The sequence below is a fragment of the Spea bombifrons genome, chromosome 1 (genome assembly GCF_027358695.1).
Source record: "Spea bombifrons isolate aSpeBom1 chromosome 1, aSpeBom1.2.pri, whole genome shotgun sequence".
In the NCBI taxonomy this organism is placed as follows: domain Eukaryota; kingdom Metazoa; phylum Chordata; class Amphibia; order Anura; family Pelobatidae; genus Spea; species Spea bombifrons.
Genome location: NC_071087.1, coordinates 16,632,599 through 16,644,972, shown reverse-complemented (window position 1 = coordinate 16,644,972; position 12,374 = coordinate 16,632,599). Strand labels below are relative to the sequence as shown.

General features: G+C 39.6%; 1 protein-coding gene across 3 annotated transcripts; it reads right to left on the bottom strand.

Annotated features, from left to right (window-relative positions):
* Positions 1–2,371: 2,371 nt before the first annotated feature.
* Positions 2,372–10,827, bottom strand: PACRGL (parkin coregulated like). Of its 3 annotated transcripts, none has more exons than XM_053472633.1 (8): positions 10,755–10,827; positions 9,262–9,430; positions 6,350–6,417; positions 5,784–5,874; positions 4,700–4,834; positions 3,665–3,772; positions 2,964–3,044; positions 2,372–2,681 (listed from the first exon to the last, which is right to left on the bottom strand). In XM_053472633.1, the coding sequence occupies exons 2-8, from the start codon at positions 9,409–9,411 to the stop codon at positions 2,625–2,627; spliced, it is 690 nt and encodes a 229-aa protein (XP_053328608.1). In that variant the 5' UTR covers positions 9,412–9,430; positions 10,755–10,827; the 3' UTR covers positions 2,372–2,624. The 3 variants fall into 3 exon arrangements, with proteins under 3 accessions (XP_053328608.1, XP_053328529.1, XP_053328689.1); XM_053472554.1 differs by having other exon boundaries at positions 10,684–10,808; XM_053472714.1 differs by having other exon boundaries at positions 2,372–2,676; positions 10,684–10,808.
* Positions 10,828–12,374: the final 1,547 nt, after the last annotated feature.

Below are 12,374 nucleotides of genomic sequence, written 5' to 3'. Positions count from 1 at the left end.
ATGTTAGTGTTTAATAAATACACACACAAGACCTTTCTGAGGGTGAAGTAAAGAAACGTATACAGAGACTAATGTTATATTATATGTTAGAAATGGAAAATTGGATTATACAGTACAAAAATGGGGCATAATCCAAATAAGCATTAGCATAAAACTTCATTAAATATACCCTAGGGTCATTAGGCTTACATTTGTTTTTACAAATCTGCATTAAAATATTGTTTAAAATTCTGAGTTTAAGGGAAACAGAGAAAACCGACTGTCACAGTTTACTATAGTAAATTACCTTTATAGAGTATCGCACCTGCAGGCATGAAAACTAATCTCCGTACAGCATTCTGAGAATAAAGTTCATTAGTAACACATACACACTATAGATACTCTCAGGAGAAAACATTTTTTCCAGACAATAACAGTATCTTCACTAAATTAAACCTTCGTTTTGCATGTTTTTGGTATGCATATTACATTCCCCTTGGGTCAATGCACAAGTATCCTATTTATCTTATCATCACAAAAAGTTACCTCCATCTCACTACAAATATTGACAAGAAATTGTCAGCTAACAGTAGTTGTTTATGCGTCAGATATAGTAAACAGAACTGGTGGTGCTGAACAAATTTAGAAATAGTACTTTGTACGAACATACAATGGCAAGAAAAAGTAAATTAACCCATTGAAATTACCTGGTTTTCTGCATTAATTGTTCATAAAATGTGATCTGATCTGATCGAAGTCACAAGTATAGACAAATACAATGTGCTTACACTAATAACACACAAACAATGATCATCTTTCATATCTTTATAAAACACACCCTTTAGACATTCACAGTGCGGGTGGAGTTTTACTTATGCCTAATGTGAACATTTGTACAGAACAAAGAAAATACAAGTTCACCTGTAAAGTAATCTATACTAAGGCAACAGGAGACTTGGCTCAGCTCAAATCAGCTTGATGATGCTATGAGTCCAGTCCAACTAATCACGCTTAAGCCAACACTATTCTTCAATACATAAAACCTCATTTCAAAATGAAACATTTGGAACCCTACGCCAGTCACATTGCATATCTACTTGTTACAGCTTAAAACATACGTTTATGGAACAATAGTAATAACTAGACTTGGGCACCTGTGTTCGGTTCGGGCGCATATTTGTGTACATTCTTCGAGTTTGTTTGTTTTTTCTTCTTTTTTGCCGTTTTTTGTAGAAGGGGCACCTGCACTTCATTGCTTGATGGCAGACGAGCCCCGTGCTGGTGACCAATAGAGCAGCTAGTACAGACTTTTAAAATCCTGGTGCCGAAACTCGTATGGACCTTCAACTCTTGGAGCGGGGAGACCATGGTCTGACCAGGCTAAGTACCGCCGTCAGATGTTAAAGGTCCTTTTCTTTGGTATTTAGGCTGAACAACGAAAATGCACCCTTTGTGTTCATTTCACGTTCGCCTGAATACGAATGTAGAAGTCTAGTAATAACCATTACATACGCTTTAGATCTACATGACCACAAGAGCAACCATCTTTACTCAATAATGATAATAAAGCCAACAGCAACAGAGCTGTAATGTTTCTATTACTCTATAGGTACACTGACAGTATAGCTCTAAAAGGGTATTAACAGGTGCATGTGTGTTGTATAACGTGTAAATCTGGTTAGAATACCACAATCTACTATTCAGCCATTAAACATGAAAGTCATATGCAACATAGCAGGTTAAAAATACTTTAATTGCCAAAGACATATAAAAATATAATTATCAGAAATGGATGCTTCAAGTAAAATTACATTTATTATTTTTCCCCTTTTTCCCATTCCGTGTCAATTTCTATATTTATATATATATATATATATATATATAAAATATATATTTTTTTTTTATTTATTTATTTATTTATTTATTTTGGGGGGGGAGTACCATGTACCATGGTTGACTGCTATTATGGTTTTAAAATTGTAAATGGACCTATTTTTTGTAAACATTGCACAGAAAAATGGCGCAAACAGAGAAAATGTAAACACACAAGGGACAGTCAAAATCTTTACAAAAGTCCATCAGACATCTCGTCCATTGTTTATATATGAACGCTATTCCAAGCATCCAGTGACAATGGGGACATGTGTGACGCTGCGAACACATGGGTCTGGATACCCCACACTGCTGACACATGACATAATAATTGTGCCCCTATATTAAGAGTGATTTATTCACCTTTTGAAATTTTACAATAAAAAAGTAAAGGAGAAAGTGCAGCCAAGTAAACCGGATGTTTCATATTCCACTCTAACGTTGCAGATGGAGATCCCCAAAACACGTATGCCCTGCACTGTAGGCTCTTTACATTCAGTGGCTAGAAATAGCAAGAACACCACACTATTAAAAAGAACACAACATGCAGATCATCTCATCCCAATATTGTCACTGATATTATACATTTGTTTCAATGAGTTTAGAGGATCGGATATGCTGATGCTTCTAATTCTTTGATTACGTTTTAAAATTTCTAATTTGAAGCATAAAAAACAAAAAAAAAAACGAAATAATGTTGCCATGTTGTCTAGGTGTTGGAGCTGGAATGCCTTGTATCAGTATTATTTTCTTGCGGGCAGCTGTTTTCTTGTTCAGTTGTAAATAGAAGAATAAGTTGGTATTTTTGATTTAATAACTGTAAGACTTTCCTTTCGAAAGAAGAAAAAAAATTAGGTTTCCAGAAAAAAAAATACCAGAAGAAGCAAATTGTTTGCAAGTGAAAAACAGGGCTAAATAAATTTCATATGAAAGGGAAACTCTGATACATAATGGACTAGTAGTGAGAAGAGGGTATGTATATTCTATGTAAAATTAACATACACTGGTTTCTAGGCATAATAATTCACTATTAGCTTGTACATGTTCAATAAATAAATAATAATAAATAATAAAATAAATATTCAATGAATAAATGAAAAGCAGATTAATACCTTCCCTCCGTGTTGTTCCAACTTCTGCAAAGCAGTTGTAACCGATTCTTTATGTTTTTTGTCCATCAGTCTTTTTGAAAGCTGGTAAAAGCATATAAATCATATGTATAACATAAAGAAAGCACTCGGTCACATCAGTTCCCTCAGTTAAGAACATTTACCAATACTAATGACTCAAAACTACACCAATAAGTCACAGCTGCAATGCCCATAGTGATGAATTCCACATTGATGAATCCATACATTAAGACATATTATATACATTATTTATATATATATATATATATATATATATATATATATATATAGATAGATCTAAGCCACAGAGCAAATGTGCACAGTATAGACGCAGTCTAAATTTAGAGAGAATTATACACATTAGTTTGAAATTATATATCAGAGGTGCAGGCGGAGATTAGGGGTTAAGCCTACAAGTCCAAATGTAATTAATCTAAAAGTAAACGATATACTAGTAAAAACGCATGTAAATATGTGACTTGTATGTCAATATTTACCTCTCCCCAAACAACTGGCGTTCGTCAACAATTAACAAAAATGTGGCTTTTTGCCTATTAGTCAAAGTGTTCAATTTCTCTAGAAATCCCAGACAGCGAATTATCCCCACTATGATTACAAAGTAAAGATAAAGTAAGCATAAAACCAGTGTACAAAAGGTACATGTAATCAGCCACTTTGCTTACACTTGTGAGTAGATTCTTCAGATGGATATTTAGCGACGGCCCAACAACTGCGCTTAGTTGAACCAAAGCATTCAGCCCTCTTTCAAAGACACTGCCATCCGAATGTACCTAGACCAAAAGAACATGTTAATGCTATACAAAGAATATTCACACAAGCTGGGATATCAAAAAGAACATGTTTGCAGCCATCAAGGACTGGACTCGTGCAAAACTGATATCACCTACATACAGCATGTTTCCTATTCTACGCACAGATACGAGAGACGATGCACCATGACCTTCAGTGGCATTAGCGCCTTCTGATAATTATAGTCTCAACGTCTCCTCTAATTTTCTGCTTCTTGGGTCTCGCGTATTTCGGCAAACTTTGCCGGTCAATGTAGTGGTCTCACAGAAGTCAGTTATTAAAAATATGGACATTTTGTACAAAGTCTTTATCAAAACCGCTATGAATAATTGTGTTTTTACAGGAACTGTATCTCCTGCACCATCAGAACACGTTTGTCTGGTCTGCTGCCATGTAGGTCTTTATCTGACCTTTTCCTTTAGCTCTTGGTTTCCAGTCTGTCTGTCACGTGCCATGTGTTATGTGCCATGTGTTATGTGCCTGTCTCCTCAGAATCTTCTAGCTACCAGCTACGCATACTAGAAATTCATATTGGTCCCATTCATATTAACCTCTTGACCGTTTCTATTATTTTTCAGACACTTTTTCAAATCCCTTTAGACATAAGGTCTTTTTTCGCTGTCTGGACTCCATCATTTCCGAGACATGCCTCTCACAAATTTTCTCGCATCCTCTTAAAGACAAGTTTTTTCCCCGCTAATTTTTCAGGGCAAATCTACAGTTTACCGTAAACTGAGATATTGCACCAGCGGGACATTTGTCATATATATATTTTTTTTCTAATTGTATATATGTTGGCCATTAAAACAAGGGTCAAAAAAGCATTTCATCTCCCCCTCATCCCCTTCGAACGCCCATACCGGCTAACTCCTGTTGCATAGGGGAGATTTTCATGAAACTTTCCTTACCAGGGCACCTTTTAGTGCCGTTGCTAACTTAGGTAATACTGGCAGTGCTTTTTCTTGTGCTCCAGGGACCATCAGCAGCTCTTTAAAGCCTTCCTGAGACACAAAAGTATAAGGATGTCTCGTCTCTTTTAGACCCTGAGGGGAAGAAAAAGAAGACATTATATTTTTATCTGTACATATAGAGAACGGCATGAGTTGGATGTGAAGCAAGGAAAGCAAATGCGTACGGGCCACTACTCATCGTTGTGTATGTTGTTCTTAGGTTTTCTGCTATAGAAGTATAATAATATTATTTATTGGATGTAATAAGTATTATTTATAATCTATTGCTTCAAAAAAGCCTAAAACTAACAGCATTCGCAACTTCGTTTCTGAAAAAATAACAGTGCTTGGGTCCCATCTAAAGCCAATCAACTACAAATATGTGAAGCGAGCACTGGCCAGACATTAAATGATCTGCAGAAAAATTAAATGACTGTGAAGGAACCTGATTAATATTCAGTTGGCCTGAAAGGCATAAAAATAATTATACCACAAGGAGCTCCCTGTTATGGAAAGTTGACAGCACCTGTTACACATCACCCTGACGGTAAAGGGCAGTCAATCACTTTTCAGTGGAAATGACTGACACAACCCGTCTTCAATTAACAACATGTCTAAAACAGGGCTGAAAAGGGACATGTTTTCGAGTATCTCATACGCGCAGACACATTTCACAGACACAGCAAGCCATGAGGGCGTCACGGGACCCAGTAATGGTCCCCAAAGGCTTCATTTGATAGCTCGACATACAACGTAAATCAACTATTTTGCATGCCAATGCTTGGTCACTACATACACAGCACTTTATCCTTACATTCTTCGTGTATAAGGTAATGTTTATTGGTGGATCAGATGAAATAGCCTACACTGATAAGGGGTTTTCTTCCAGAAGAGGCTTTCAGGTGTCAGATTATGCTATCGGGGACTGCTGGAGTATAAACAACAGGTTTAAACTGTTGCTTAGTCTAACAAGTCAATCAAGAGTTTTACCACTTTACTTTTTTAGGCGACCAAAACGTCAAGTTGAGCATCTTCAGCTTACCTCTGCCAACGTCACCAGTACAGGATCAAAGGGGATTGTTTCCGGCAGGCATTCCCATTGTAACTTGTGTTTTACAGAACCGTGAACCAGCCTGAAATACAAAAAAAAGGTTCAGAATTCAACATGTCACACACACATACAGTAATCTCAGTCTAGGAGAGAGACGAGATGAACCATTAGAATAACGGATGTAAATAGAGAAAGGCGATCAGCACGGTGTGTTTTATTACAATGATGGCACTTAAGTCTCTAGATACGTTTACTGAGATAATGATAAACAGTACACTTTGTTCAGTGCTGCTTTGTACCATACTATTTTACTCAAAGAAATATGTCTTTTTGTTCCCATTTAACATGCAGACATCAGATACCAACAGAGTATCTCTGCCATTTAGCGATACCACGAGTTGGTTCAGTGACACATTAACACAAAGAAAGTGATAGCCATGCCATGACTTACCTCTTCAATTGATAAACAATGCTTATACAGTATATTTGATATATATCGGTCTTACCACACTACCTATTTGTATACGTAGGTAACATTGGTATCTTGTTAACGTTACCTGCAAGGGATACCGCCTTTTGAATATACAGCAGCAAATGCAGATGGACATCTCTGTGATGCTGCAAACTAAACAACAAAAAAAGATATTAAAAAACAACATTTTTGTGCAAATAAATGAAGCAAAACCTCTTCTAACCAAACTTGGAAAATGTTTTTTTTTTCTCTGTACAATCTCAACATGTTTTAAAAGGCTATAAAAATGATGTTTATGTGCCACCCAACCGCACGCAGTTTTTTCCCCTGTGGGCAGGTGCCCCGATTAAACTTGCCAGGCTTGTCAAGAAACCATGACTTTGAGCTTGTATTCCACAGACGTGAATCATTAAACATTACACGCGGAGGACACTGCTGGCTGCACACAAATACAGCAGTTCTTCACCTCCATAAGTGCACCCTGTGAATGATCCTGGGGCCACAAAAAAAAAAAAAGACCGCAGTTTGTCTACCACTGAAAGACTATTAAATGCATTAAAGGACCAACCACCTCATGTGTCTTTGCACAGAACACTTCCATTATTGTAGTCTAACAGCGTCCCCCTTCCTTGCAGAAGTATCTGCTCACTCCGCAGGGAGCCTTCAACCATCTCTTTTCACTTGGCAGGCTAGCATACCATCAAACCGAGCTGAGGTGCTCACAGGGTTAAATCATGAATGCCCCTACTAGGTGATGAAAGCATGGAAAGTGTCACACGTGGGCACCGCTGTGAGTATATGTGCCGCCCACACGTTGTCCAAATGCCTTTCTTTTTAAGTGTTTGGAATAGAATGAATATATTTGTATTAAAAATGTGTAGTTTTCAGCTGCAACAATCCCTCCAGCAAGGCTGTCGAGTTAAATGCATTACAATTAACTCACTTTGGCAAAGCAAGAGGACACCTGCTCCGGAGCATTAGTGGATTCTACACAGTGCTGCGGTCAGCTTTACTCGGGTGATTAGCATTCAGGGACATGCAAGAATATTCAATATTTCTTTAAGTGGCTCATTAACGTGCAAATCATGCACATTCCGTTTTGAGCAGATAAAAACGTTCTTATACCAACAAGTGACCGAGGGGGTGTAACGGGCAAATGGACATTTAAGTGATCCCTATATATCCATTAAACCTCCATGTTAACTGTTACAGGCGAAGAAATTGACTGTATTCGATACGCTGCATGTAAACATCAACTCTAACCAAAACACTCCAGTGTGTTAATATTGGTATTATCGTATTTGCAGGATTATAAAATAACCCTGATTATAAGACGACCCCCTAAAATTTGAATATTAATTTAGGCAAAAAAGAAAAAGCCTGATTATAAAAGAAAACCCTATAGGAAAAAAGGTTTTCCTAGTAAATATTACTTCACATGAAACCCCCACTTACCAGTGCATCCCTTTACTTGTGACCCATGCTTCAGACTCCCTGGTGTCTAGTGGGGCAGCTGGTGGAGGTCTGTGCGATGTAGACCTCCACTGCTGGTGGCCAGTACTTCCGCCGGGGCTTCTATGACGGGGTGCCGGCATCACATGACCTTCCTGTGCTCTACCATAGAAGCCCCAGCGGAAGTGGTGGAGCACCGGAAGGTCATGAGATGCCGGCACCCCATCATAGAAGCTGGCAGCTGAAGAGCCTGCCAAAGAGGAGGATCCAGGTCCCCTGCAGCGCTGCGGGGGATCTGGATCTTAGTCTTTTAGTCAGACCTCTATTTGAGGTCTGATTAGAAGACAACCTTAAATATAAGACATGGGGTATTTTTCAGATCATGTCCTCTAAAAAAAACCTAGTCTTATAATTGAGCAAATATGGTATATAGCTTATGTATTTTGATACATTGTTACGAGATGGCATGCACCACATTTAATCCACAATGTACATTAGAAGAACTTTTAGAATATCCTTGCTCTGTGTAGCAAACAACTGATGGTAACGGTCGTTACAATACGAGAGATGCATTACCTGTACCTGTCTTCTGTAGATCAGCAGCATGTTGTAGAAACAGAAACACTGGTGCAAATATAAGAGGTACTGAGCTTATACTAATTTACTAAACATTTATTTCATGTCGATTGACAGGGTTCACAAATCAGTTGTATTTTCCATCCATAATCATTAATTGGGCTTTGATAGAAAGTGATAACTATGTCTCTTGCACAGTGTGGATTTATTAACACGAGCAGTGAGAGCTTGTAATGTTAAATGTAGTAGGTATTCATGGTGAAAATGTAAAGTCTATAATCATGTTATAAATCTGCTCTGTTCTGCAATTAATACTGATTTCAGTGAAGAACCTATGTGAAGACCTATGAAATACTAGCGCAGTGCTCCTCAAAGCTCACCTTACGGTCCAAGATTTCGGTATTACTCAGGCGTGTCTAAGGTGTTGCATAATTAACAAAAACTCGTTGGGGAGCAGGTTGAGGAGCACTGTGCTAGAGAACTGCAGAGTGAATTCTTGAAAAGCGAGAAATTACAGGATTGTAACAAACTGCACTGTAACTAGTTATTGTTATATACATAGCAAAAAAACCATTAAACGAATGTGAGAAGCGGAGTGTTTTTATAAATAGTCCTGCAGCAATGTTTTAAAAGTGGCCTTATCACCATGGCAACCACAGGCCTAATCAATAGGCACACACTTGTTGGCATACCAGAAAGACAGAGCCGGAAAAAAAAATTAATCTTGAAGCAAGGACTGTGTTGCCTTAATACATCTTTTTACAAGATGTCTTCAATGTGATAGGGATACATTGGAAAAGGTCTGATTTGAATGAACTCTGCAGCTTTTCTTAGCATGTACCGTATGCAGATTTCACCATTACAATCCATCTACACCTTTGGTCTCATGAGGAACTGACGCTCATAGGTGCTAACACAAATTTCAACATATCAGCATCCTTTTACGTACAATTGCAAAAGAAAACCTACTGGGTCGATGGTTTTAGGATTAAGCCGATCACTTGGTTTTGGGCGAGAACCGCTGGCTGAATTTGTGGAACCGGTTGCAGCAGAAGGAGAAGAAGTAGATTTGCTTCTTTGACCTGCAGCTCTCTGATAACCTTTAGATGCAGAAGACATCGCTGTTAACCATAACGTCCTAAAAAAGTTAATAAACAGATAATTGAGATTTATTAGATGTTCTCGCACAGTAAATATTTTTGAAACCAAAGAAAACAAGTCATGTAAAACAAAAAAAAAACATTACAGCGTTAACTAAATCCCCATACAGCTGTAGTTGAAAGTCTGAGATTGGTGCTCACATCCGATGGGACTGTCCAGTAATTAAGGTACTTGGCTTCTAGGGGGGCACCAGTCCTTACCCGCTTCACCACACAAGCATTTCATACTAAATACAAGAAGCGATTACGGCTACTCTTATTAATAATATACATATTAAACCTACCCAGCCACTGCTTTTTATCTTTTAGTCTCCTCATACCCCTCTCCCTAACCCCTTTTCTTCTCTCTCCCTCTAAGTTTAGGATGAGTTAAATGAAAACGACGGTATTTCACTAGAACCGAATCCTATGGAGAAGTCAAATTTTTTTTCTTGTAAGTGACTGCTCCATTCAATTGGCTCATACGCCTATCCTGAATGCATGATGTCACCAGAATAGAGGCCTTTTACAGACTGCCTCTGTAATCAAGCCGCTGTCTAACTATAAAGCAGCCAACGATATAATCTCTTCGCGGAACGGATGAGCCAATCGGTCTTCTTCAGCCGCCATCCAGACATGAATCTTGGGGCTCAGTACAAACCTGAACTCAACCCCCCAAAGTACCATCACACTCTATGCCGTTTCAACATCGTGGACTCTTCTGTGCTCGTAATGGGGCCACGAGCCCTAAACCTCACAATGGGACCACCAGGTCACAAAGTCCAGAAAAAGGGTCAATGGGTCCCAATTCTCTAACAGGGGCCATCAGGGCCCCTAAACCTGCAAGGGCCCAGACACACATAGCAGCCCACGGGGCCTAGACCCAGGCAGAAGCATGTGGGCGCCCCTGTTTGCCTGGGTCCCATACACGGGTACTGACTGTGGCCCCCACATACAGGAATGACACTGGCCTGGTACTATGTCCAAAGCCAGCTTAGTTGCTTCAGTCTTTCTCAGTAACCCATGTTTTTCGGGTATCGGGGGAGAGGGTGCTGTAGTCTGCAGCAGGTTGTGATGTTTTAATCCCTGTCCTGTTTTAACCGTGCGGGGTATATCCAGAACTATCATTATTAATTAAATAAAACCGGTCCAATATACCTTTCCTCATGTGCTAACCGTGCTGCACTGCACGTTACAAATGCCTACGTCTGTAACGGAGGAGTATACGGTCACGGCGGAGCTCGTATTATACCTTCCAGAATTCACCCGATTCTCACAGAATTAAATTAGCCGCCGTCACCCAGTGCAAGAGCCGCTTCGTACCCTCTTGTATCCGCGCTACCGAGCGAAAACCGCTTCCAGGACCAGCTCAGGCGTCAGGACCGTCCACTTCCGTTACCACAGCAACCGATGCAGTCGGACGGCGTCCCGAGAGGTACAAATCTGCTCCCGGTGCGCTCTCCTGCTTAGACGAGCCCTGTCTTGGGTTGTTTTGACTGTTCTACTTACAGCTTATTACTCTTTTGAGTGCATTTATTTCTGCTCTACACGCAGATATACGTTTATGAATCAAATTCACAAACGGTACTTTATAAAACACAAAAAAATGTTTAATGCATCGTGTATACCTTCTTTCTGATAACGCCCTAACTTTAAAAGTTTAATTGTGGTAAAAAGCCTTTGTGCTTAAGGGGTTAAACAATAATTTTAAGCCTTTTTTCTTTATTGTGTATGTCTTCTATTATATTTCTATTATATTTATAGAATTTACTATAATCACGTCTCCTTTATTGCTGTATGTAGGAAGTGTCTCTCTTTGGGTTAGGATAACCATAAATGGGAACTTTTGGGCTCTGGCTACCTGGAGCCTGCCCTTGCGGGACACGTCGGTGGGCGGGCCTACTGATGTCAGGAGGCGTTCCCAAATGACATAGCGGGAAACACCCCTATTTAAACGGGAAATCGGCAGGCAGTGGGGCTTGTGAAGACCCCGCGACCCAGAGGGTTCAGGTGTTGACCCGGAGAACTCCAGGAGAAGGACCGCTTCTCCGGGTCAACAGCCGAATCCTCCCAGAGAGTTTGCAGGTATGAAGAGAACCATGTTTGTCTGAGAATGTATTATTTTCACAGTGTTTATACAGTGCTGACCTGCTCTGTGTGGAACGTATAAAACCACAGAAAGGAATCAGTTACTCGGTATCGTATAATACATTCCGGAGGGCTGGCTGCAATTGTAATTTGGCTCATCCATTCTGCCCTTTTTTCTTGATGTAAAGACTCAAATGTTAGTCTAGTCCATGCATGCTTAAATTCTGATAGGATTCACCCAAAACTCTTACTACTTCACAAAAAGGTAGCAGGGAAGGCCGCTTACTACACACCAGTACATCTTACTTCAGTAGTTGAGACATCGGTAGGTTTAAGTTGGACTTTGGACACGTCTCTCATAGGAGAATGGATAAACGCAGTGACAACAGTCAGAAGGTTGGAGTTAATGGTGTATATCGAGAAGATCTTGTTACAAGTGAGGTACCTCAGAGAACGATACCGGGACCCCGTTTTAATATTTTTATTTGCAATATTACAAAATGTCTTTTGGGAGATAATACAAAGGTCTGCAACAAGGAAGCCATTCCTGGCTGGATAAGCCAAATGGCTAATGATTTAAGTAAATTAGAAGAATGGTTTGGAGAATGGTTTGGAGTAGACTTGTGCATTTGTCTTCGGGCGAACATGAAAACAAACACGAAGAGTGCGTTTTCGTGTTTGTTCCGAAGACATGAAGAAGAGAAGATAGCGGCGGTAGATGAAGACACACAAATCTTCGTGATCGTCTTCGTCTACTAATCTACCCGGTACCTTCCCCATGTAGCCTACCTTATCTACGCGGCTTTGTGGGAGTTGACGGAAGCGGAAATCCGTAGGTTCACCGTCAGGGGTTAC